Here is a 25,623-nt window from a genome sequence, read left to right as displayed (position 1 = left end):
AGCATGGAGCATTTACTGATGATATTATTGTTCATACATAAATCATGCTGAATGTATTGCATACTTTTATTAAAAGATCACTATTATTTAATTGGTACTGATTTACACAGGAAACAGAAGGGTTCAGAATTATGCCAGGAGGAACTCCTCATCCTCGCCCACAGAGTAAGGACTGGTCAGACCTTCCAATCACTCCACATGGGTAAGGGAAAGATTTTTGTCTATTTTATGGATCTTAGATGAGAAAGTTTGGGAAAGACTTAGTATTTTGGATATATGATTAATCAGTTGTGGGTATAATCGTCAGTGGATTTGTTACTGTACAAATTTGTCGTTTACATACTGGAGATTTGCTTGTGGTATTATGATGGTCATACAGGGTTTTTACCAAAATTATTTATAAGAGCTTTTTTCATTTTTACATGTATAACAGAGCTTAGTACTTGTAGTTTATAATCATCTCTTTTATCTCTGGATCAAACTGATATTAATGGTAGTTTGCATATATCACTTCATCATTGTGTGTAATGTTAGAAAAAAAATTTCATACCCAGTCCTTCTTAGATCATCATAGTTGATTAGCTAAATAAGTAACCTTTGTGTTTGGTTCAGCCGTAGTTATATGTGAGGTCTTTTACCTAACTGTTTTTCCCTGTTCAGTGATGAGGGCTGAGTCGGGTGGAATCTACAGCAGGCAAGGGAAACTCCTTTAACTTTAGGGGAATTTTTTTTAAAGGATTCCTTCAGTGGTCATTGATGTGCAAATTTCCTTTTACAGTGGCCAGGAGCCCCTCGAGATACGTGTAGAAAAGGCTAGTGAGGACAAGACTGACGACAGGTGAGTTTAGGCTTGAAACATCCTTTTATCGTGCCTCACTCATTTTTGGTTTTCAATTTCCCTGTTGCAGAAATTTCACATGTAGGTTTGTGTTTTCACTTTATATTTATTCTCATCTTTTACTTTGTTTATTCATTCATTGAACAAAACTCATGCTGACATTTCTTTGTCTTTGATACATCATTAGTAAGTATAGTGTAGCTAGTATTTGGTAGGCAGCCACTGATAAGGGAGGTATATTACCAGTACTACCCACCTGAGTATCAGGAGGGTTAGTGATAGCTGCATTTTTCTGACCCACGTAACTATCTTTTCTTTCTGCCTCGCCGACACATAGACTGCTGGCATTCTGTCCACAGATGTACCGTCGCTCTTTGTCACACTTAAAACTTGAAAACACTTAACTCTCAATTGTTTCTTCATAACTTTAGATTTTCCTAAAGTGAACACAGTGTGCTAGCCCAGCCTTTCAGCAAAATGGTAGGGGCAATTGATAGCAGTAGTAGGTAGGAACGTTAGACCAAAGCACTAGCAAGAAGTAGTGGATAGGAACATTCAGGTGGGAGCATTAGGTAGAAGTAGTAGGTTCGAACATTAGGTAAAAGGAGTCAATAGTAACATAAGGCAGAAAAATACAATAGAAACAAGGTAGAAGAATTCAGTAAGAACATAAGGAAGAATTCGATAGGAATATAAGGTAGAAGAATTCAGTAGGAACATTAGGAATGAGCCTTTGGAAACGCTAAGCTAGAGTTGCCCCCTACCAGTGGCCTGCTAAGGGTGAGGCACTGAAAGAACAAGCAGCAGCACTGGACTTCACCTGTTAAGGGGAGACTTTTTTGCCATGGTTACCCTCTTGAGGGAGTTCCAAAAGGGAATGAGCATCATAGATACAGATAGATAGATATTAGTGATCTATAATAGCCCATAATTATAGATTAACTAACCAATTTATATGTTTAAGCAGCTTTATTTTCTGTTATGCTAGTATTATTTTTATCATACTTGATCAACACTTTCCATGTCAGCGAGGTAGCACCAGGAAACGGACGAAGAAAGAATGGCCCATCCGCTTGTATACACACATATGTAAATGCCTTTACACACACACATACATATACGTATCAACATATATATGTACATGTACATTCACACATATATACACATGTACATATTTGTACTTGCTTGCCTTCATCCATTCCTTGTATACTTTCCATATATTTCCAGTATTTTAGTCTCACACACTCTCACTCACACATACACACAAAACAGAAGTTTTATCAGCATGAAATATATGTGCAAATATTTGTTTGTTACCAGTGTGGATTTTGTGGACCTCCCGGATGGTGCAGAGAAGGACTTCAAGAAAGAACAGCCTCCCATAGTCAAACTGATAATTGCCATCTGGTCAGTGTTTCAACTACTGTTTATGCATGCTGTATCTTGATGATTTAAAGGTTGTATTTGAAATATAAAACCATATATTTAGCTGTATTTTTTTAACTTTTCCCTTGATAGCAAGATAGCACCAGGAACAGAGAGGATGACCTCGTTAACATTCATCCACTTGTTTTGTATAATTCACCCGAAATTAGAGCCCCATATCGACAACCAGGTCTCAGACTTTTTCATGGTTTCCCTTAACCCCATCAGATGCCTATGTTTGGCATATTTATAGCATGTTGCCCTCTGTATACCAGATTGCTCCAGTTTGATCAGTCACATGGATGCCACATACCCTCCTGCTTCTTTCTCTCAATCTGTCTACCTCCTTGGTGTCTCCCATTTCTTTGTAACCTTACTTCTGATGTGTATTCCCTCTTTAATTATCACCTTTTATATGCTCAGACCAATTTAGCACTCCCTATTCTCCCATCATACATACTTCATTTATAATCACGCCTCTGTCTTACCCCATCATTTCCTATTTGATCAACCCTCCTCACACCACATATTGAACTCAAACAATTTATATCCAAGTGATTCGCCCAATAATTAACTTATTTTTTCTTCGTCCATAAAACGCGTATGGGACTACTGTACCTCCAAACATCCCCTTTTTGAATTCACACAATGGTCTTTCCACACATGCCTTCAGTTTGCTCAGAACCCTAAACCCCCTTATCCACCCTATACCCCCTGGATCACTTCTGCTGCCATTTGCATAACGTATTATCTAAAACATTGTGATTCTTCCAGTTTATCTCCATTCAGATTCTCACTCCTGCTCGTGTTTCTCTCTCCACTGCTAAATTTAAGACCCTTGCTTTATTTATTTATTATACTTTGTCGCTGTCTCCCACATTAGCAAGGTAGCGCAAGGAAACAAGACAAAAGAATGGCCCAACCCACCCACATAAACATGTATATACATACACGTCCACACACGCACATATACATAAGGTGTCCGCTGCCTTTATTCATTCCCGTCGCCACCCCTCCACACATGAAATGACAACCCCTTCCCCCCGCATGCGTGTGAGGTAGCTTTAGGAAAAGACAACAATGGCCACATTCGTTCACACTGTCTCTAGCTGTTATGTGTAATGCACTGAAACCACAGCTCCCTTACCACATCCAGGCCCCACAAAACTTTCCATGGTTTACCCCAGACGCTTCACATGCCCTGGTTCAATTCATTGACAGCCCGTCGACCTTGGTATACCACATCGTTCCAATTCACTCTGTTCCTTGTACGCCTTTCACCCTCCTGCATGTTCAGGTCCTGATCTCTCAAAATCTTTTTCACTCCATATTTCTACCTCCAATTTGGTCTCCCACTTCTCCTTGTTCCCTCCACCTCTGACACGTATGTCCTCCTTGTCAATCTTTCCTCACTCATTCTCTCCATGTGACCAAACCATTTCAAAACACCCTCTTCTGCTCTCTCAACCACACTCATTTTATTACCACACATCTCTCTTAACCTTTCATTACTCACTCAAACCACCTCACACCACTTATTGTCCTCAAACACCTCATTTCCAACTCATCCACTGTCCTCCAACAACTCTATCTATAAACTATGCCTCGCAGCCATATGGCATTGTTGGAACCACTATTCCTTCAAACGTACCCATTTTTGCTTTCCACACATTTTCCAACGCTCCCAGAACTTTTGCCCCCTCCCTCATCCTGTGATTCACTTCCACATCCATGGTTCCATCTGCTGCCAAATCCACTCCCAGATATCTAAAACACTTCACTTCCTCCAGTTTTTCTCCGTTCAAACTTTCCTCCCAATTGACTTGTCCCTCAATCCTACTGTACCTGATAACCTTGCTCTTATTCACATTTACTCTCGGATTTCTTCTTTCACTCCCTTTACCATACTCAGTCACCAGCTTCTGCAGTTTCTCACCTGAATCGGCTATCAGCGCTGTATCATCAGCAAACAACAAATGACTCGCTTCTCAAGCTCTCTCATCCACAACAGACTGCATACTTGCCCCTCTCTTCAAAACTCTTGCATTCATCTCCCTAAAAACCCCTTCCATAAACAAATTAAACAACCATGGAGACATCATGCACCTGCCGCAAACCGACATTCACTGAAAACCAATCACTTTCCTCTCTTCCTACACGTACACTTGCCTTACATCCTCAATAAAAACTTTTCACTGCTTCTAACAACTTGCTTCCCACACCATATATTCTTAATGCCTTCCACAGACCATCTCTATCAACACTTATCATATGCCTTCTCCAGATCCATAAGTGCTACATACAAATCCATTTGCTTTTCCAAGTATTTCTCGCGTACATGAAAGCTGGCAAGGCAGCGGGTTTGGATGGTATTACACTCGAATGTATTAAGAAAGGGGGTGACTATTGTTTTTGACTGGTTGGTAAGGATACTTAATGTATGTACAACTCAGGGTGAGATGCCTGAGGATTGGCAGAATGCATGCATAGTGCCATTGTACAAAGGCAAAGGGCATAAAGGTGAGTGCTCAAATTAGAGGTACAAGTTTGTTGAGTATTCCTGGGAAACTATATGGGAGGATGTTTTTTTGAGAGGGTGAAGACATGTACAGAGCATCAGATTGGGGAAGAGCAGTTCTTTATTTATGTGCTCCTAAATTTTCCTCTCATACACACTCCAAAACTCAGAAACCAGCTTCTGCAGTATCTCGCTTGAATCTTTTACCAGCACCATGTCAAGAAAGCATTTACAGACACACCTCCCATGCCCACCACCCACAGACTACATACCTGCTCCTATCCAAGACCCTTGCATAAAGCCATTTACTAACTGCACTTTTCCAGATGACTAATTTGTTTTACATGCATTGTTTTGGTAGTGTTTGAACCACGTTGATTATACATTAATTGTCCCCATCAGTTAATTGAGTTAATGATATGCCCCATCAGTTACTTATTTGAGTAAATGATACTCCCCAAAGGGTTATACAGCATCCAGTACCCTTAATGAGCAGTTATTGCAACTCTGATGGTATTTAGATTATTGAAAATGATTTTATCCCTCTGCAACACTCACAATGGGGGCGATGGCAATAATAAAGAATGGTTGGCTTAAAGCACAGTTTGCCTAGGCAAGTTTTTCTCATCCACAATATGGACATAGCTTTATCGATTTAGTTGTTCTGTGTGCACAGAATGTTTGTAGTGGCTGGGTTGGGTTTCAAGTTGATTGTTTCATGGTTTTAACAACTCATGGGTAAGAAAAAGAAAAAGTAAAATGGGGATAAAAATTATTTGTGAATCTTCAAATGGCATTCTGCTTGGAATATAATTTTTTTGTTGTTGTATACATAGCTTTTCAGCTTAACCATATATGATGTTTCTCTCAATAGTAGGAATGTTTCGTATTACTTCATCAGGAAATCATGTGAACTGAGTACATTCAATCTCTCTTCTCCAGGTATGCCATGCTCTCTCGATCAGAGCTGGTCTGCTACATAATGATCTTTGTCAACCAAATAAAGTCAGCAAGTGTATTATCTCTGCCTTTGCCCTTTTTGGTGTTCCTTTGGGGATCCCTCAGTGTCCCACGACCTACCAAGGCCTTCTGGATCACCATCATAGCCTATACTGAGGTATTTGCAAGTGTTTTCCTCTCCCAGATAGTCATATTACTGTTTGGTTGAGTAAATTTTATAATTCTGTATATGGTATGGTACTTTACCTTTTTCGTGGTTTATTATTTTTAACCATTTAAATTTACTTGGGTGTATCAAGTGCTCATGGCCCGTGGTCCACTTTCACACTTCCTTGACCTATTTTTAATATGTTAAAGTGAATGTAGGCTTCCACACTGATGCAGTTGCTTCTTCTTTGTTCTTTCTAATTCATTAAGTGAATTTCCCCACTCCCATGTGGAGGTTAACACTCAAATTTCTCCCCCTTAAGTGCGGTCTTGAATGATTTTGCCGACTTTTTTACGTGACATTGCTCCACGGACATACTCATGCTTGCCCTCCATTCCTGGTGCTACCCTGCCCCACAGGAAACAGCATCACTACCCCCTGCTTCATTTCTTTCTTTTAATACTTGATCACTGTTTCCTGCAATAGTGAGGTAGCACCAGGAAATGGATGTAGAAAGGCCACATCGGCTAACAGTGATACACAAGCTGTCATGTGTAATGCACTGAAACCACAGCTCTTCAGACCTTTCCATTTATACGTATAGATATATGTATATATCCCATCCCCAGGGATAGGAGAGAAAGAATACTTTCACATATTTCCTGTGTGTCGTAAAAGGTGACTAAAAGGGGAGTGAATGGGAGGCTGGAAATCCTCCCCTCCAGTTTTTACTTTTCCAAAAGAAGGAACAGAGAAGGGTGCCAAGTGAGGATTTTCTCCCCTTAGGTGGGAAATGATGAATATATATGAAAAAAAATATACAAATTGAGGGACAAGTTAACTGAGATGTAAGTTTGAATGGAGAAAAAAATTGAAGTTAAGTGTTTTGGATATCTGGGAGTTGACTTAGAAGCAAGTGGAACCATGGAATCGGAAGCGAGTCGCAGGTTGAGGGAACGGTTGAAGGTTCTGGGAGCGATGAACTGAACCAGGGCATGGAAAGGTCTGTGGGACCTCGATGGGGATAGGGAACTGTGGTTTCAATGCGTTACACATGACAGCTAGAGACTGAGTGTGAACGAATATGGCCTTTTTGTCTGTCTTCCTGGCGCTACCTACCTGAAGTATGGGGGGTAGCGATGCTGTTTCCTGTGGGGCGGGAATGGATGAAGGCAAGCAAATAAGAACATGTTCATTTACTCCCGTCTTTCAACTTTCACACACTTTTCCAAACTCAGTCACCAACTTCTGTAGTTTCTCGCATGAATCTGCCACGAGAGCTGTATCATCGGCAACCAACAACTGACTCGTTTCCCAGGCCCTCTCATCCCCAACAGACTGCATACTCGCCCCTCCCTCCAAAACTCTTAACAAATACCTCCCTAACCACCCTATCCATAAACAAATGACCATGGGGACAACATACACCCCTGCGACAAACCAATCACTCTCCGCTCTTCCTACTCACACATGTTCTTTACATCCTTGGTGAAAACTGGTTACAGCATCTAGCAACTTACCTCCCACACCATATTTATTTATTTATACTTTGTTGCTGTCAACCGTGTTAATGAGGTAGCGCAAGGAACCAGACGAAAGAATTGCCCAACCCACCCACATACACATGTATATACATACAGGCCCACACACACTTACCTATACATTTCAAAGTATACATACATTTACATAGACATATACATATAAACACATGTACTTATTCATACTTGTTACCCTCATCCATTCCTGTTTATACCCTGTCACACATGAAATGGCACCCCCCCCTCCCCCTGCGCACGTGAGAGGTAATGCTAGGAAAAGACAACAAAGGCCACATTCGTTCACACTCGGTCTCTAGCTGTCATGTGTAATGCACCGAAACCACAGCTCCCTTTCCACATCCAGGCCCCACAAAACTTTCCATGGTTTACCCCAGATGCTTCACATGCCCTGGTTCTTTCCGTTGACAACAAGTCAACCCCCGTATACCACATCGTTCCAATTCACTCTATTCCTTGCGGGCATTTCACTCTCCTGTATCTTCAGGTCTCGAAATCTCTTTCACTCCATCATTCCACCTCCAATTTGGGCTTCCTCTTCTTGTTCCCTTCACCTCTAACACATATATCCTCTTTGTCAATATTTACTCATTCATTCTCTCCATGTGACCAAACCATTTCAATACACCCTCTTCTGCTCTCTCAACCACACTTTTTATTACCACTCATCTCTCTTACCCTATTATTACTTATTCGATCAGACCACCTCACACCACATATTGTCCTCAAACATCTCGTTTTCAATGCATCCACCCTCCTCCGCACAACCCTATCTATAGCCCAAGCCTCGCAACCATATAACATTGTTGGAACCACTGTTCCTTCAAACATGCCAATTTTTGCTCCAAAACAACTTTCCTGCCTTCCGCACCTTCTTTATGCTCCCAAATCCTTTGCCCCCCTCCCCCACCCTGTGACTTGCTTCTGCTACCATGGTTCCATCCGCTGCTAAATCCACTCCCAAATATCTAAAACGCTTCACTTCCTCCCACACCATATACTCTTAAAACCTTTGACAAAGCATCTCTATCAACCCTGTCATATGCCATCTCCAGTTCCATAACTGCTACATACAAATCCATCTGTTTTTCTAAGTATTTCTCACACATATTCTTCAAAGCAAACACCTGATCCACATACCCTCTACCGATTTTGAAACCACTCTGCTCTTCCCCAATCTGATGCTCTGTACATTCCTTCACCCTCTCAGTCAATACCCTCCCATATAATTTCCCAAGAATTCTCAACAAACTTATACCTCTGTAGTTTGAACGCTCGCCTTTATATATTTTTTAATTCATTATACATAATTGCTGTTTCCCGCTCCCTCCCTATTTTAGAAAAGTAAAAACTGGAGGGGAGAATTTCCAGCCCCCACTCCCTCCCCTTTTAGTGGCCTTTTACAACATACATATGTGTGTGTGAGATTTTACATATACTTTTCATTTGCAGGTGATAGTGGTGATCAAATACCTGTTCCAGTTTGACTTTTTCCCATGGAACCAGGTGGAGCGGCTCAATGCTCCATTCTGGGCCCCCCGTATTACTGGTGTGGAGAAGAAGGAACGTTATGCTGTCTATGATCTTGCCCTTTTGCTTGTTGTCTTTTTCCACAGGTGAGAATAAGAATTGGATATTGGATCATTGGAATTTACATGAATAATACTGCTTTCATATTGAAATTTGATGGAAAGATCATGGTAGGGATCTTTGCTATTTAGTATGTGTTGATATGTATGGTAATGTCATATGGATATGGGTAGCAGTATTTTCTTCCCCACCACCTTATATTGATAATTGCACTAATGTGTCACATCTGGGTCAGGCTGGATCTCTGGGTCAGTAAGTATGCTTATTGATGATGTAGCTACTGTGAAAGGAGGAGGTAGCCTACAAAATGTCGGCAGTCACCCCTCATAGCGCAGACCTGACTGGCACATTACCCAAACAGAATGCAACATCATGGATACTTCTGAGTTTCCAAACAAGATTGCACCAGTTCTTTGTTACATGCCATCATTTAGATTGTGAAATTGTTCATTCTTTAGATCCTCATGTTGAGTGAGTTATGTATTATAAATGTTGCAGTATTTGGATAGATACTTTGATAATTTATTTATTCCAAAACTGTATTTCCTTTTAGACCATATCCATTGAATTGGTGTTGCATTAACTCTTTTGAGACCAAAATAGAGAAATTCAGAGTTTTCATTTGTAGGATCTTCACTTTTATGTTTTCAATTAATACTATATGCTTATATATGCCAGACCTTAATCGGCTTTGATTTCCAAGTTTTACTGGATTGAACCGTGGCTCAGATTAAAGGTGGAACCAGATTGTACATCCATGTATACATTTATACATGCACCAAAAGTTGAAGCTGTGCTTGATTATGTATTTATATCAGATTCTTAACCATTTTTGGCAAGTATGAGACAGCAAGGTCATTCTTGCTCTTTTGTGAAAACTGTAGTTCTTAATTTTTAGCATTGCTTGAATTTCATATTTTTCACAAATGATCATTTAAGATTTTTCTGCTTGGTTGTATCTGTATTAAATTTTCATTTGGTTGTTTGTGCATGAGAGTATTATTGACCTAGAACGTGCTCCTGCATAGATTAAGATTCAACATGCCTCAGGGAGGATGCATCAGGACAGTGATTGAAATAAGTATGTTCAAAGGGATAGAAAAAATCCTCAGTATTAGTTTTTCCCCTCCTGTCATTGCTGATATTCAAACCTGTTAACCTCTAACTTAATTCACAGGTTCATGCTGAAGAGTCTAGGGCTTTGGAAGGAGACCTCTGATGTAAGTCCATCTGCTACAGCCCGCTCGTCTCCATCTCCTACCTCCTCTCCATCATCATTTACGCACAGCCGCACTTCGTCATCTGTACAGCCACTAAGAAAGCCTGCTGAATCTACTACTTCAGCACCCACACCAAAGGAAGATGGTTCTCATTTTTCACAGTCAGGAGATGGATCCACTCTTTCATATACCAAAGATACTTCACTCTTATCAAAAGACACTAGGGAAAGCTCTCTAAATTCTCGAGATACTAAGGATAGTTCACTGACTTCTAAAGATTTCAAAGATATTTCGTTAACATCAAATACAAAAGACAGCTCCTTTTTCTCTAACACCAAAGACACATCTCTGCTTTCACATACCAGAGACAGTTCTTTACCAACCACATTGAAAGATAGTTCATTAACATGGCAGGAACAGGAAAGCTCTCTTCTTTTAAATACAAATGATGATTCCTTAATGTCTCGAGCATCAGAACCTCTCCCAGAATCAACACCTCAGCATTACCAACAGTTGTCAGAGGATGGCCAGACTGCTACAGATGTATCCAGGGCATCCTGTCAAAGATCTGGTAGTGAAGTAGACTACAGGAGAACTTGGTCACCATACCAGTACCATGCCCGTCACTCCTCGCTGGTTTCCCAGATACCAGGTGGGGGAGGAGCAGCAGCACCAGTCACTGCTCGGACTTCATCACTAGTGGTGCGACCTGAACATCGCCGACACTTGTCAGAAGGATCACGTGTTTCATTTGATGAGAGAGCTCTGTCAATAACCTCTCACTGTACACACGTGACACAATCGGCAGCATCAGACTCTGTCCACGTCACTTGTGCTGCATGTAATCTTCAGGCTCTTAAAGATTTTCAAAAGCCTGATATGGAGGAGGTAAAAGAAAACATCCAGCAGCTTCCTAAACTAGCTAAAGGAGGGTGAGTTTTTGAAACATTTTCAGAGATTGTAATCATACTGCTTCAGTACTTAGTATGTCTAGTGAAGGCTAAATCTAGCTGATATGTTTGCCACAGTGCAAACATTTGGCTTTGACATTCCTCATAGTTAGTGTTCAAAGATATTCACAGCAGTCCTGTATTTGTCATGTTTTATGGTGTGGGTCGATTTTCTTGTCTGCAAGACTCCACTGGAGATTTTTCAGAAATACTTCTAGCATGTGCGGGGAAACACTATTTCAAGGTTTTTGCATAGAACGGGAAGATGTCTGTTACTTGAAGTATTTGTCTGATATGAAAGAATTTGGTAAATATCATATGAAATGTGAATATATATATTTTTTTCATGGTTGAGTTAGATTGGAATAAATGTTTTGCTCAGGAACGTATCCACTATTTTGTAACAAGCTTCATTTACTCGAGTTATGATGCCTTATTGTACAACAGGGTATTCAGATATTTAGCCCCATTGCAAGCTGAGAAATAGTGGTATCATTGTTTGTTGAAGAAATAGGTTGTTTTTCTTTTAGTGTAAGCTCCTTTGGAAAAATATCTGGCAAAAGATTTGAAGCTATATGGAGCTTTTATAGCTTTGGAGAACGCATATGACAGAGTTGAGTGGAATGCAGTATGGGATTTGTTAAGGATATATAAGGTAGGGGGACAACTGTTGGATGGCATAAAAGCCTTCTGTAGAGTAACAAATGCGTTTATAGGTGTGGATGGAGAGATGAGGGAAAGTGTCAGTATTCAAGTGGGTGTGAGGCAGGGCAGTGTGATGTCATTGTGTCTTAACATATAATAGACGGAGTGATGAGAGATGAAAGCAAAACTAGGGATTGGGGGAGCAGAGATGGATTGTGGTGGTGAGGTATGGTGGCTAGTGACAGTCCTGCTTATGGAAGATATTGTGTTGCTTGGTGAGTGAAAAAGAGTTACAGTTTGCATGTTTTATGATGTATGTAAGCATGTGCAGTGAAGGTAAATGTGAATAAGGTATTTGTGTTAGAAAAGAAACAGATTTTGTAAAGTCTACAGAATGAGAGAAGAAAGTGTAGTGGGTTAGAAAGACTGGAAAAGTTGACAATTTTAGTATTTGGAAGCTATCTTGGATGAGTTAGGTGATATGGAAAGATATGAAAGGGAGAGAGCTGTAGAGGGTAGAAGAGTCATTGGTTCCCTTAATAGAATTAGGAAGGGTATTGGTGTATGAAAGTAAAGATAGGATTAAGACAGCATAGTTCTCCTGACCTTGACCTATGTAGCCAGGACATGGAATGAGTCGCAGAGGTCAGGAATCCAGGCTGTGGAGCACGTGGTATGACTAGGTAGAATGAGAAATATATGGTAGGGAATGCAAAGGGACACAAGGGATATGAATTTTGGAGTGGTGGAGTCTGTGTGAAGTCTTTGAGATGGTTTGGGCATTGGTTCCCTTAATAGAATTAGGAAGGGTATTGGTGTAAGTATGAAAGTAAAGATAGGATTAAGACAGCATAGTTCTCCTGACCTTGACCTATGTAGCCAGGACATGGAATGAGTCGCAGAGGTCAGGAATCCAGGCTGTGGAGCACGTGGTATGACTAGGTAGAATGAGAAATATATGGTAGGGAATGCAAAGGGACACAAGGGATATGAATTTTGGAGTGGTGGAGTCTGTGTGAAGTCTTTGAGATGGTTTGGGCATGTGGGAAGAATGCAAGATGGGGAGTGTATGATAGGACAATTAAAGGGTTTGGTGGGAGATTAAGACCACCTGTGACATGAGAAAACAGAGTGAAAGAGTACTGGAGAGAGAGAGTTGGTGGAAGAATGTGTGGAACGGTGGATTTTAGGGAGGCATGTGAGGACGGATAACTGTAGACACACTTGCTGTGGTTTGGGAGTTCCTGGAGGACATGGGTATCAGAGACATAGATTAGTAAGCTCTGTGCTGTCTGGACAGTTTATCTTTATCCCCTTTTTCTTTGAAACAATTTGCAATAACTTTTTCCATATAGTTGTATTATATAATGATAGTCTTTGTAGAGATGTGCTAAACATTGCATAATCATCAGAATTTAGAGGTTGAGACTATCATTGTTTAAAAAATGGGTTTTTGTAGATTTGATAGAACCTTGTTCCTTGTGATATTCAATATACTGATCCAATATTACCATGTTCATTTTGTGGATATCTGTGCTAACGTGAAGTATTTACAACCTGTAGTTCATTTCTTACGTGGATTTAAGTAATTTTTTCTAATCTGTTTTGACTGCTAACTTCAAAAATAATATGTATTGTCAGCTTGTTTGTCTACCCCAGGAAGACTGTTAAGGTGTTGTATACACTAGTGTCTTTCTGATATATATTATTAGTTGTGCATTGAAAGTCTATACAGGTATTCTCTCTCTCTGCTGTGGAACATAAGCCTCTGAAAAATTTTCTTTTTTTTGTATTGATATACAGTTTAGGTAGATTAGATTTTCTCTCTAGATGTATTAACAGAATAGCCACTCTCTCTGATGTTACATCCTCCATTGTGCACATGCACAGTTCTCAGGGCTTTTCTTTTTCTTGTATATCTATTGTCTGTAATTTCCAGTGTGTGTGTGTGATCTATTGTATATCCATAACTTCTTCCTTGTTTTTCTTTATTTCTGTCGTAGGCCTTCTTTCCTTTGATCTAAAGTTCTCTGTATCTGTTATGTGAAGTAAAGCTATCAACAGTTTATTTGCATGATCTGTTGCGTTTTCAGTTGTATTCCATCAGCTGCTCTATAATGTTAACAGGTTCACTGCCTAGATTGCATTTCAGAAATATGAAGTTGGATTTTCTTTCTACTAACAAAGGAATGCATAACTGCTAGAAAATCCTTTGATTTGTGATGAATGGTTTCAGAGGTAAGAGATGAAGTACAGGGAGAGGAGAGAACTTGAACTAATTGCATTGAGAAAAGGAGGATGGATGAGACGTGAGGACTTCCTTCAAATAATCCTGGGGTCCCTGTGATCTTAACATAGACCAGTTCTTTGAAATGTATTGTTGCAACAGATGGCATAACAATAGATTGGCATGAGTTGGGAAGGATATAAGGAAAACCTTTTTTTTGGATAGTAATAGACATGTGGAATAATCTGAATGAATACACACAAAGTTGTGGTAGTAAGAGGATAATGTATGAGAGAGCTGAAGAGGTTGTGCTGAAATGTTTTGGACATTTGGAGATTACAAGTGAAGAAAATATGACTGAGTATACACGTGAAAAGTGGAAAGATGATGAAAAGGGGTAAATGAAGGCTCAGAACGTAAATATGCTTGAGGGTGTGAGGTGTGCAAGGGATAGAGTGAGCTGGAGCCATGTAGTTTACAGGGGATGATGCACTGTCTTGTGGCTCAGCCATGGCATTGAAGCAGTCGAGGCAAACCACAAAGTTTTGTGGTTCCTGGATATGTGACACCTAGAGAGTTGACGTGGTGAATGAGACCATTTCTTTGTTCCAGGCACTGCCATGCTGATATGGGAAATGAGTAACTTTTATAGATCAAGAAAAATATGAAATGCCAGCTTTAGTAAACAAATGCAGTTTGCATCCATTTGCATTATTTTTGGTCACCATTTTTACTATGGAAGAAGACAGCCTTATCCCTGCTTCCCTGCAGAAGTGTGCAGTGTCCTCAGTGGAAGTTGCTCTATGAAGGGTCTTATGAAATGTTGAATTCATATAGATGATACTGGAGAATTGTATTTTTGTATATTTCTACATGAGTGAGGACAGATTGACAAAGAGAATATATGCGTCAGAGGTGGAGGGAACAAGAAGCGGGAGACCAAATTGGAGGTGGAAGGATGGAGTGAAAAAGATTGAGCAATTGGGGCCTAAACGTGCAAGGATTAGTGAATTGGAATGATGTGGTATACCGGGGTTGACGTGTTGTCAGTGGACTGTACCAGGGCATGTGAAGCATCTTGGGTAAACTATGGAAAGGCCTGTGCAGTGTGGATGTGGAAAGGGAGCTGTGGTTTCAGTGAATTATGCATGACAGCTAGAGACTGAGAGTGAACTAACCTGGCCTTTTTGTCTGTATTCTTGGCGCTGCCTCGCTGAAGCAGGATAGCAATGCCGTTTTCCTGTGGGGTGGGGCAGTGACTGGAATGCATGAAAGCAAGCAAGTATGAATGCGTACATGTGTATGTATGTAATGTCTGCTTATATGTATGTTATGCATGTTGTGTATGTGGGTGTTTATACATGTGTATGAGTGGATGGGCCATTCTTCGTCTGTTTCCTGGTACTACCTCACTGAAGGAGGAAACTGCAATTATGTATAATAGATAAATGAATATTTCTACATATATTCACTTGCTCATAACCAGTCCAATGCTTTTTTTTTCTTCATCCCCAGGGCCCACCGGCTTGTGGATAAGGTTCATTCTTTTCTGGGTGCTCTCCTTCATCAAGAGTCTCAGGTCTCGGTGGATGTCTATGCCTACATGTTTTTCTGTGATTTCTTTAACTTCTTCGTACTTATATTTGGATTCTCAGCTTTTGGTGTAAGTTTCAGTGCTTATTCTGTTGGAATTTCTAAATGATGCAAAAAAAAATTTCGTACCATGAAAATATATTACGCTTTATTTTTACATGTACAGACATTTTGTTCTTTTCAGCATAAGATAGTCAGTCGTCTAACTTATGACTATGACAAGGCAGGGAGGCTCAGGCTGGTCAAAACAGTTTGCAGTAAAAGACATATTACCCTATAGATTTCACATTAATGCTTAATTCTGAAACAATCAGTAGCATTAAACATCTTCACATTTTGGGTTTCCCATGCTTAGGAATAGTACATCATGCATGTCAATTGTTTGTATGCCACATCAAATGCTTTTGAAGATTTTGATTATTTTTCAGTTGCATGCAACATTTTGTCCCTTGCTTTCTGTTCTGGTGTCTGTCTTATGCAGCCTTTCCTGATGGATATGATTTTCTTTCACTGCTGAGAAAATGGCAACATGATGTTCACCAGATTCTACGTGGATGGTATTATATATGTTTTTCTTGTTTCCTGTAATCATGGGGACAGGGAAAATAAGAATTCTACAGATATATTTGATGTGTAGGTGTTGGAAGCTAGAAACCCTCCCCTCTTGTATTTGCACTTTCCAAAAACAGGAACGAAAGAAAGAGCCAAGCAAGGACTTTTCCCCAAAGTCTAAGGCTAGTTTGTCTGTGTTTGTATAGATGTAACCGGATGAAAGGGAAGCAAAGGTGTTGTTTGATGAGAGGAACCCGGATGTTTTGGCTCGGTGAAATGTATGTTGTATAGAAGGGAAAAGATTGACTTGGTAATGTTTTTTGGGGTTAGTGAGAGGGGAAGGGGTGGCACTTAAAATGAAAGAGGAGCTTTGGTAGTGTTTGAAAGTATAAGGAAACAAATTTAGGATCATTGGGTTAGGATGAATAGTTGATAGCAAGAGGTGGGGACTGCTGCTTATTTATCTGGTAGTGAGTGGAGTGAAGAAAAAGAGTGCCTCTTGGAGGAGGTGCATGAGTGCTTCAGCAGTTTTGATGCAAGAGAATGAATCTTAGTGTTCAGGGATTTAAATTTTAGAGTGGGTGATGCAGCATTTGAGGATATAATGTGAGTGTGAGTGGGTGGAGTCCTTAGTGTAAATGACAATGGAAGAGAGTCCATTATGTATGCAGAGAAAGGAATGGTGGTTAGAAGTATTTAGTTTAAAAAAAAAAAGTGCACACAAAAGTTTGTATGGGTGAGTGGGGTCCTGAGTCATTGTGCATTATTCAGTTACATGCTAAATGACAGCATACAAATAAGATATTTTTTGATGTGTGGTAGCTTAGAAGGGTGATAGTCAGGTTGGCTGGTAATTTCATTATGGAGCCAGTTATGAAGTTTGTATTTTTTTTTTTTTTTTTTTTCAGCTCTGGGTGAAGAATCCTGTTTGTGATTACATGAATTACATAGATTGCTGTACATGTTTACTCTTGTTTCATCATATGTAGAACACAAACAACTGACAAACCACATTTATCTCCAGAAATGGGCAGTGATATGCCATAGCTGATAGGTCAAAATGGTAGTCTTATCCATTACATTTAAGATGTATAAACACATGTGGTATGTTTTTATGAATTACACTAAAGGTTAACCAACAGTTTGCAGATTTGTCACAGAGTACGGAATAGGGTCCCTAAGAATAGTTTATATTTTGATGAACTTTTAAACTTTGAATTAAAAAAGTCATATAAAAGCATTTTTGGTATCCATGATTAAACATAGTTAATAACTGTTACTGGTGTTTGAAATTTTGAAAATACACAAATGCATATTGTGCAGACACTGGGTGGTCAAGAGCTTGATTTTGTTTTTGGTAGAAGGAATACAGTATATGTTGTGTGCATGATATATGATTTAGAGAGTTATTGGAGGAGATATATCACATGGTAGTAATATAAAGATTATCTCTGATGTAGGAGATGTAGGACTTTGAATATGAAAGAAAAGATGAGAATTACGAATAAAAAAGTTGAGGAATGAAACTGTGAATCTTGCCCAACAGATGTTTCTAGTAAAGCTAAGAGGATCTGAAATATGGGGCCAAGTTGAGATGATGTGGAAGCAGTTTTGAAGTCTACATTGTTAGAGGCTGCCAGGGAGGTTTCTAGTATGCATGTATAATTTATGGAAAGAGGTACAGTGTGTTGGAAAGTGAATATAAGAACGTTGGTAGGTTAGAGAGTTTTAAAGGAGAAGCTATGTTTTCCAGAAAATGAAGGCGAATGGAGGGCAAAGAATCGAAAAAATAAAACTGTGACTGGATGTGTTAAAAGGGTGGCGTATATATAATTAAAGGAAAACATAGTGCATCTTTGGAAACAGTTGAAAGGATATATAAAATGATAAACAATGCTGGAAGGAGTTGTCATAGTGCAAAATAGATAGTGTGTACAAGGAGTGAAAATGTGTGTTAGACAGCTCTCTGAGAATACTAGAATGAAGTTTTGTAAGAGGAGAGAGTATTGTAAGAAACAAGTTGTGGATCATGTTGGAATAGAAGTCTCAAGATGAAGTAGAGTTAAGTAAGAAAAGAGAATTTGGTATATTGGAGAGAGACATTCCAGAGGAGGAATGTGGGTATAGATGGTGTTGAAATGTATTTATCATCTGGCATCTTCATATGAAGTACTTAAAACTTTAATCACTTGACTCGGTCTTTCAATAACTTTTGTGGCCTCGTCTCTTCTCTTTGTGCCCTCAACTATCCTGCCATATATATCTTCTTGAGCAGCTCCACATCAGCCATGCATTCTACATGGAAATATAGTTGTAATAAACTTGTTTGTGCATCTTTATATTGATCTATTTACATTGCTTATCCTTTTCTACATCTTCATATATGATAATTTCAACTATACTGAGCATCCTTACTTTTCAGTGTTCGATTATCCTGTCCCATCGATATATCATGCTTAATCATGCAAGCTCCTTGTGCACTGAAAACTTGTTTTAATCATGCAAAAGAATTTTCAGTGAACTTCAATTTTTCTTGGAATCACCTTAATCTCATCAGCTTTTCCACTAACATTTTGGCTAATCATAACTCCCAAGTACTGTACCTGAGCTTGTAGTATTTATGAATTGTTACATTGCAATTTCAATTTGCTTTACCTTCTTTGTTTTAATACCTTGATCAGAAACATTAATCATTGTGTTGAAATTTAACTGGTTGATTCGTAATGCAGTATTTATTTTCATTGTTTTGAATGTGTTCGCAGCTAACTTGAGCCTACCTTGCCAGCATATGATATTAGTCTGATTATTTTTTTCATAATCTGTACAAAGAAAGAAAGCCTGAGCTTCAAAGTTTATCATGTACATTGGAATGGTTAGGTTACACTATATTGTACATCATAAGAACTTCAGGCAGTATTACCATTTTACTTAGGACATAAAGATTTGATGGAATATTCTCTCTACATTAATAGCGAATTTAAAGACGGTACAGCTTGATAGTTGTCAATAAAGAATTTATTTTAATTTCCTGCAATGTGGGATTGCAGACACAGCAAGGTGATGGTGGAGTAAGTGCCTATCTTGAAGATAATAGAGTTCCCATTCCCTTCCTTGTGATGCTTATCCTGCAGTTTGGTCTCATCATTGTGGATCGAGCCCTTTTTCTTAGGAAGTTCATTTTAGGCAAGCTAATCTTTCAGGTAAGAAGGATGGTCATACAGGTTGAGCATCCCAAATCTGAAAATCCAAAATGCTCCAAATTACAAAACTTTTTGAGCGACATGTTACAAGTGGAAAATTCCACACCTAACACGTTTTTTCATTGTATTAATGGTATTTCGTATACTTTTTTACTTGTCAGTACTTGTGTGACTAAGTGTAAGAAAATGATTGCTTATCAGTAGTATATAAATTGAGAGTTAGAAATGAAGGTGATGCCAAACAACAACAAAATGACCACATAAGTGGCTGAGGTTGACACCTTAAATTTCTGATGGTTGTTACACAAATTTTATTTTGTGTACAAAATTATTGAGAATATTGTATAAATTGCCTTCAGGCTATGTGTATATTGATTTTGTTTTTAGACTTTGGTCCCATCTGCAAGATATTTTTTTTTTTTTTTTTTTTATATATACTGTCGCTGTCTCCCGCGTTTGCGAGGTAGCGCAAGGAAACAGACGAAAGAAATGGCCCCCCCCCCATACACATGTATATACATACGTCCACACACGCAAATATACATACCTACACAGCTTTCCATGGTTTACCCCAGACGCTTCACATGCCCTGCTTCAATCCACTGACAGCACGTCAACACCGGTATACCACATCGCTCCAATTCACTCTATTCCTTGCCCTCCTTTCACCCTCCTGCATGTTCAGGCCCCGATCACACAAAATCTTTTTCACTCCATCTTTCCACCTCCAATTTGGTCTCCCTCTCCTCCTTGTTCCCTCCACCTCCGACACATATATCCTCTTGGTCAATCTTTCCTCACTCATCCTCTCCATGTGCCCAAACCACTTCAAAACACCCTCTTCTGCTCTCTCAACCACGCTCTTTTTATTTCCACACATCTCTCTTACCCTTACGTTACTCACTCGATCAAACCACCTCACACCACACATTGTCCTCAAACATCTCATTTCCAGCACATCCATCCTCCTGCGCACAACTCTATCCATAGCCCATGCCTCGCAACCATACAACATTGTTGGAACCACTATTCCTTCAAACATACCCATTTTTGCTTTCCGAGATAATGTTCTCGACTTCCACACATTCTTCAAGGCCCCCAGGATTTTCGCCCCTTCCCCCACCCTATGATCCACTTCCGCTTCCATGTTTCCATCCACTGCCAGATCCACTCCCAGATATCTAAAACACTTCACTTCCTCCAGTTTTTCTCCTTTCAAACTCACCTCCCAATTGACTTGACCCTCAACCCTACTGTACCTAATAACCTTGCTCTTATTCACATTTACTCTTAACTTTCTTCTTCCACACACTTTTCCAAACTCAGTCACCAGCTTCTGCAGTTTCTCACATGAATCAGCCACCAGCGCTGTATCATCAGCGAACAACAACTGATATTATGTAAATGCAAATATTCCAAAATCCAAAAAAATCAAGTCCAAAACACTTCTGGTCCCAGGCATTTCGGATAAGGGGTGCTCAACCTGTACTCTCGTTTTCTTAGATGGAGATGTGAATGCCAAGTGCTTTTATATTTGTACATATTTTGCTGATATTTTTTCCCATATAATTGGAATTGCATAAAAGATGTTTATCGTTGACTTGTATTGAGATGAGAGGTGAGGAAAGTACTTCTTTATTAATATCTGCTTGCATTACAGGTGGCACTTACATTTGGGATACACATTTGGATGTTCTTCATTTTGCCTGCAGTTACAGAAAGGTAAAGAAGCACCTTTGCCATGCTGAATTTTTATTAGATAACTTGAAAACTTAATGGAGCAATACTGATAAGTTTTCTGAAATAAGTATACTATAAAGTTGAAGTAAAAGTAGATGTGGTATGATAGAATTGCACCACAAGGGTAACAGAATATTGGAAATATAATTATAGTAGGAACAATTTGAAGATTGGAGATGGAAAAATGGTGAGAATTAAGGTTGAGTGTTAAAAGTTAGTAGACATTGATATCCACAGGATTTTGCGATAGACATACTCCAAAGTTGCAAGTAACAAGTTGTTCTGCTTCCTGTGGTAAAATCAAGGGACAAGAGAAAAATTATGTAAACATGCAAGAAATAGATTTGATATAACTCGGGATATCGGAACAATGTCAATAGTTCAGTGTTCCACATTTGTGGAACTCGCCATGCTGTTGTGCTGGCATGGCCCAGATATCTGCACAAGCACAATCTGTTGTTTGAACTGTTTTGGATCCAAGGTGGTCATATCCCTTCCTTTCCCATAAAGTATTTCTATGTATTTTGCCTTTAGAAAGACGTTCAACAAGATTCAAGATCCAGTGATGTCATCATTGTTGACGAGAGTACAGTCTCTCTGAGGATTTTCTCACTCAGGAGTCCATTATTTCCTGCTTATTAATGTAATGCAGCATTGAAGCTGAAGAAGCCCAGTAAGAAGATGCTAGGGTTATATAGTGGTGATAATTTTTGAGGGATGCTTGTGGCATTAGCGGATGTCATGAGATATGAAATGCTTGATATGTACACATGTAGGATGTCAGAAAAATGAAAAAACATAAGACCTCACATCACAGAGTTAGGTAAGAGAAATCTTGGAAGTGCTTAGGTTATGTAACGAGGATGAAGGATGATAAATTGGTTGAAAAAACATACAGGAGCAAGGAAGAAGGAAATAAGAGTGAGAGGAAGACAGTTGGCATACTGAAAGGATATAAGGGACTGTATTTAGAAGACGATCCTGGAAGGTTTGATAGGAATGTAATGTATTTGGTTATGTTTCTTTAGGGGACTATTCACCCTGCTTCTCAACCTTCTGTAGGGCAGTTATGAGAAAAAAAAAGCATCTGAGATATGCATAGATATACTAAGGTCATGGGTGCATGTTACAAGTTTCCGTTCATACACATGTACATACACACGTCCACACACGCAAATATACATACCTACACAGCTTTCCATGGTTTACCCCAGACGCTTCACATGCCTTGATTCAATCCACTGACAGCACGTCAACCCCTGTATACCACATGACTCCAATTCACTCTATTCCTTGCCCTCCTTTCACCCTCCTGCATGTTCAGGCCCCGATCACACAAAATCTTTTTCACTCCATCTTTCCACCTCCAATTTGGTCTCCCTCTTCTCCTCGTTCCCTCCACCTCCGACACATATATCCTCTTGGTCAATCTCTCCTCACTCATTCTCTCCATGTGCCCAAACCATTTCAAAACACCCTCTTCTGCTCTCTCAACCACGCTCTTTTTATTTCCACACATCTCCCTTACCCTTACGTTACTTACTCGATCAAACCACCTCACACCACACATTGTCCTCAAACATCTCATTTCCAGCACATCCATCCTCCTGCGCACATCTCTATCCATAGCCCACGCCTCGCAACCATACAACATTGTTGGAACCACTATTCCCTCAAACATACCCATTTTTGCTTTCCGAGATAATGTTCTCGACTTCCACACATTTTTCAAGGCTCCCAAAATTTTCGCCCCCTCCCCCACCCTATGATCCACTTCCGCTTCCATGGTTCCATCCGCTGACAGATCCACTCCCAGATATCTAAAACACTTCACTTCCTCCAGTTTTTCTCCATTCAAACTCACCTCCCAATTGACTTGACCCTCACCCCTACTGTACCTAATAACCTTGCTCTTATTCACATTTACTCTCAACTTTCTTCTTCCACACACTTTACCAAACTCAGTCACCAGCTTCTGCAGTTTCTCACATGAATCAGCCACCAGCGCTGTATCATCAGCGAACAACAACTGACTCACTTCCCAAGCTCTCTCATCCCCAACAGACTTCATACTTGCCCCTCTTTCCAGGACTCTTGCATTTACCTCCCTTACAACCCCATCCATAAACAAATTAAACAACCATGGAGACATCACACACCCCTGCCGCAAACCTACATTCACTGAGAACCAATCACTTTCCTCTCTTCCTACACGTACACATGCCTTACATCCTCGATAAAAACTTTTCACTGCTTCTAACAACTTGCCTCCCACACCATATATTCTTAATACCTTCCACAGAGCATCTCTATCAACTCTATCATATGCCTTCTCCAGATCCATAAATGCTACATACAAATCCATTTGCTTTTCTAAGTATTTCTCACATACATTCTTCAAAGCAAACACCTGATCCACACATCCTCTACCACTTCTGAAACCACACTGCTCTTCCCCAATCTGATGCTCTGTACATGCCTTCACCCTCTCAATCAATACCCTCCCATATAATTTACCAGGAATACTCAACAAACTTATACCTCTGTAATTTGAGCACTCACTCTTATCCCCTTTGCCTTTGTACAATGGCACTATGCACCCATTCCGCCAATCCTCAGGCACCTCACCATGAGTTTCCGTATGTAGGTATGTTTATTCATAAGTATGTTTGGTAGTTTTTGTTTGCACAAATTTTCATCGACAAATTGTGTTCCATTATATTTTAGGGATAAAAATCTGTATTAACAGTAATAATCTTTACAAGTTTTTATTTCATTTTCTAGGGAATTCAATGCTAAACGGCCACCACAGATCTGGTACATGGTGAAGTGTTTCAACTTGCTTCTGTCTGCTTACCAGATCCGCTGTGGTTACCCAACCAGAATCCTAGGAAACTTCCTCTGCAAACAGTTTAACTACGTGAATCTCTTCTCTTTTCGACTGTAAGCACTTCAGAAATCCCTGAGAATTACAACTTTGAATAGTTTCTAATCTGTGTGAACATTAATACTAGAAATAATGTCATGGAAAATTGATGTCCTTAAAACACACATTTAAGCATAATCAGAATTTACACAGACACAAGGGGGTACAGCAGCTGAGTAATTGATGCTTCATGTTTGGCAAGAAGAACAGTACAAAGTGAAATCATTATGTACATGTAATTAATGCTATTGATGGAGTACTAGGCCTTCATAATGTTGCTTGTATGGTATAGGTCTAGGAGAGAACAATGTGTACTGAATGTATCCAACACAAATAGTAGCAAAGTAAGGCAGATTGATTTTTAGATAAGTCTTTACTATACAGTAAAGACTGGAAAGGAAAAAGATATCATATTTGCTCCAAACAAGGAAGTACAAGTAGGGACTAGTTGGTAAACAACCACCAATAAGGGAAGTATATAACCGGTACTACCCACCTGGGTATAGTGAGGGTTAGTGATGGCTGTGTATTGAGCCAGCACTTAAGTGGTTTTCAAGTTATAAGTAAGAGTATTAGGTAGAAATGTAAGGTAGAAGTAGTAGGGAAGTAGGAACATTAGGTGGGAGCATTAGGTAGAAATAGTTTGTTGGAACATTAGGTAGAAGCCTCTGGAAACAACGTGCTAAATTTGCCCTCTGCCAATTGCCTGTTAAAGATGAAGCACTGAAAGCTAAGCAGCAGCCTGGAGTTCTCCTGTTATGGAAAAAATTCTCATGCTGTGGCCACCCCTTTGTAGGAGTTCCCAGGGAGAATGGGCATCAGAGATACAGATAGATATATAGGGAGGTACAAGGGTTACCAGTCAAGAATTATCTTGTATATCTTTACAGTTTCCTTGCGCTACCTTGCAAACGCGGGAGACAGCAACAAAGCAGCAAAAAAAAAAAAAAAAAAAAAAAAATCTTTACAGTGGAAGTTGCCACTCCCTTGGATTTCATTTATATGTAGGGTTTACATGTTGGGAAAAATTAACAAATGTGTCAAATGTATATCTTTTTACATTCATGATTTCTTAATGAATTTGTATTGTATGTTGATAAACTGTAGTATCCCATAGCTCATAATGTGTATAGATTATTTTTTGTATAAGAGATATTCCTTTTTTCTGTTTAAGAACATACTTGTAACCCATGTACAGGTTCATGACTGTGCCATTCCTATTTGAACTACGGACACTGATGGACTGGATATGGACAGATACCAGCATGAGCTTAAGTGACTGGGTTAAAATGGAAGATATTTTCTCTCACATCTTCCAAATTAAGGTTTGCTTTGATTTGTCTTTGAATTTCTACATGTAATCTCAGAATCCATACTTACTGTTCCATATTCATAATTTTTTAAAAGTATTTTTTTCAAATTGGAATATTGTTCCTCTTAATTCTTTGATCCAAGACTCCTCATATTGATAAATATTATTGCTACTAATAAAGAGATATAACGTCTGTACAATAGATTTCTTAGCTATAAGATTG

At 39.4% G+C, this 25,623-nt stretch overlaps 1 protein-coding gene across 7 annotated transcripts in view; it reads left to right on the top strand.

Moving 5' to 3' along the window:
• The window catches only part of Piezo (piezo type mechanosensitive ion channel component), a 168,952-nt gene that overhangs the window by 121,214 nt on the left and 22,115 nt on the right, over window positions 1-25,623 (top strand). For 6 of the 7 annotated variants that reach the window (XM_071684922.1, XM_071684921.1, XM_071684919.1 and 3 more), the window contains 11 exons: window positions 111-202; window positions 779-838; window positions 2,159-2,245; window positions 5,724-5,898; window positions 8,898-9,061; window positions 10,213-11,187; window positions 15,593-15,740; window positions 19,270-19,422; window positions 21,083-21,144; window positions 23,947-24,105; window positions 25,287-25,413. In XM_071684922.1, the coding sequence (XP_071541023.1) occupies window positions 111-202; window positions 779-838; window positions 2,159-2,245; window positions 5,724-5,898; window positions 8,898-9,061; window positions 10,213-11,187; window positions 15,593-15,740; window positions 19,270-19,422; window positions 21,083-21,144; window positions 23,947-24,105; window positions 25,287-25,413 (2,202 nt within the window). Of the gene's footprint in view, window positions 1-110; window positions 203-778; window positions 839-2,158; window positions 2,246-5,723; window positions 5,899-8,897; window positions 9,062-10,212; window positions 11,188-15,592; window positions 15,741-19,269; window positions 19,423-21,082; window positions 21,145-23,946; window positions 24,106-25,286; window positions 25,414-25,623 lie in introns of those variants that run through there. The other variant, XR_011715451.1, reaches the window with a different exon arrangement.

Source organism: Panulirus ornatus, chromosome 39 (assembly GCF_036320965.1).
Source record: "Panulirus ornatus isolate Po-2019 chromosome 39, ASM3632096v1, whole genome shotgun sequence".
Taxonomy (NCBI): Eukaryota; Metazoa; Arthropoda; class Malacostraca; order Decapoda; family Palinuridae; genus Panulirus; species Panulirus ornatus.
This window is presented reverse-complemented; position numbering and strand designations above follow the sequence as displayed.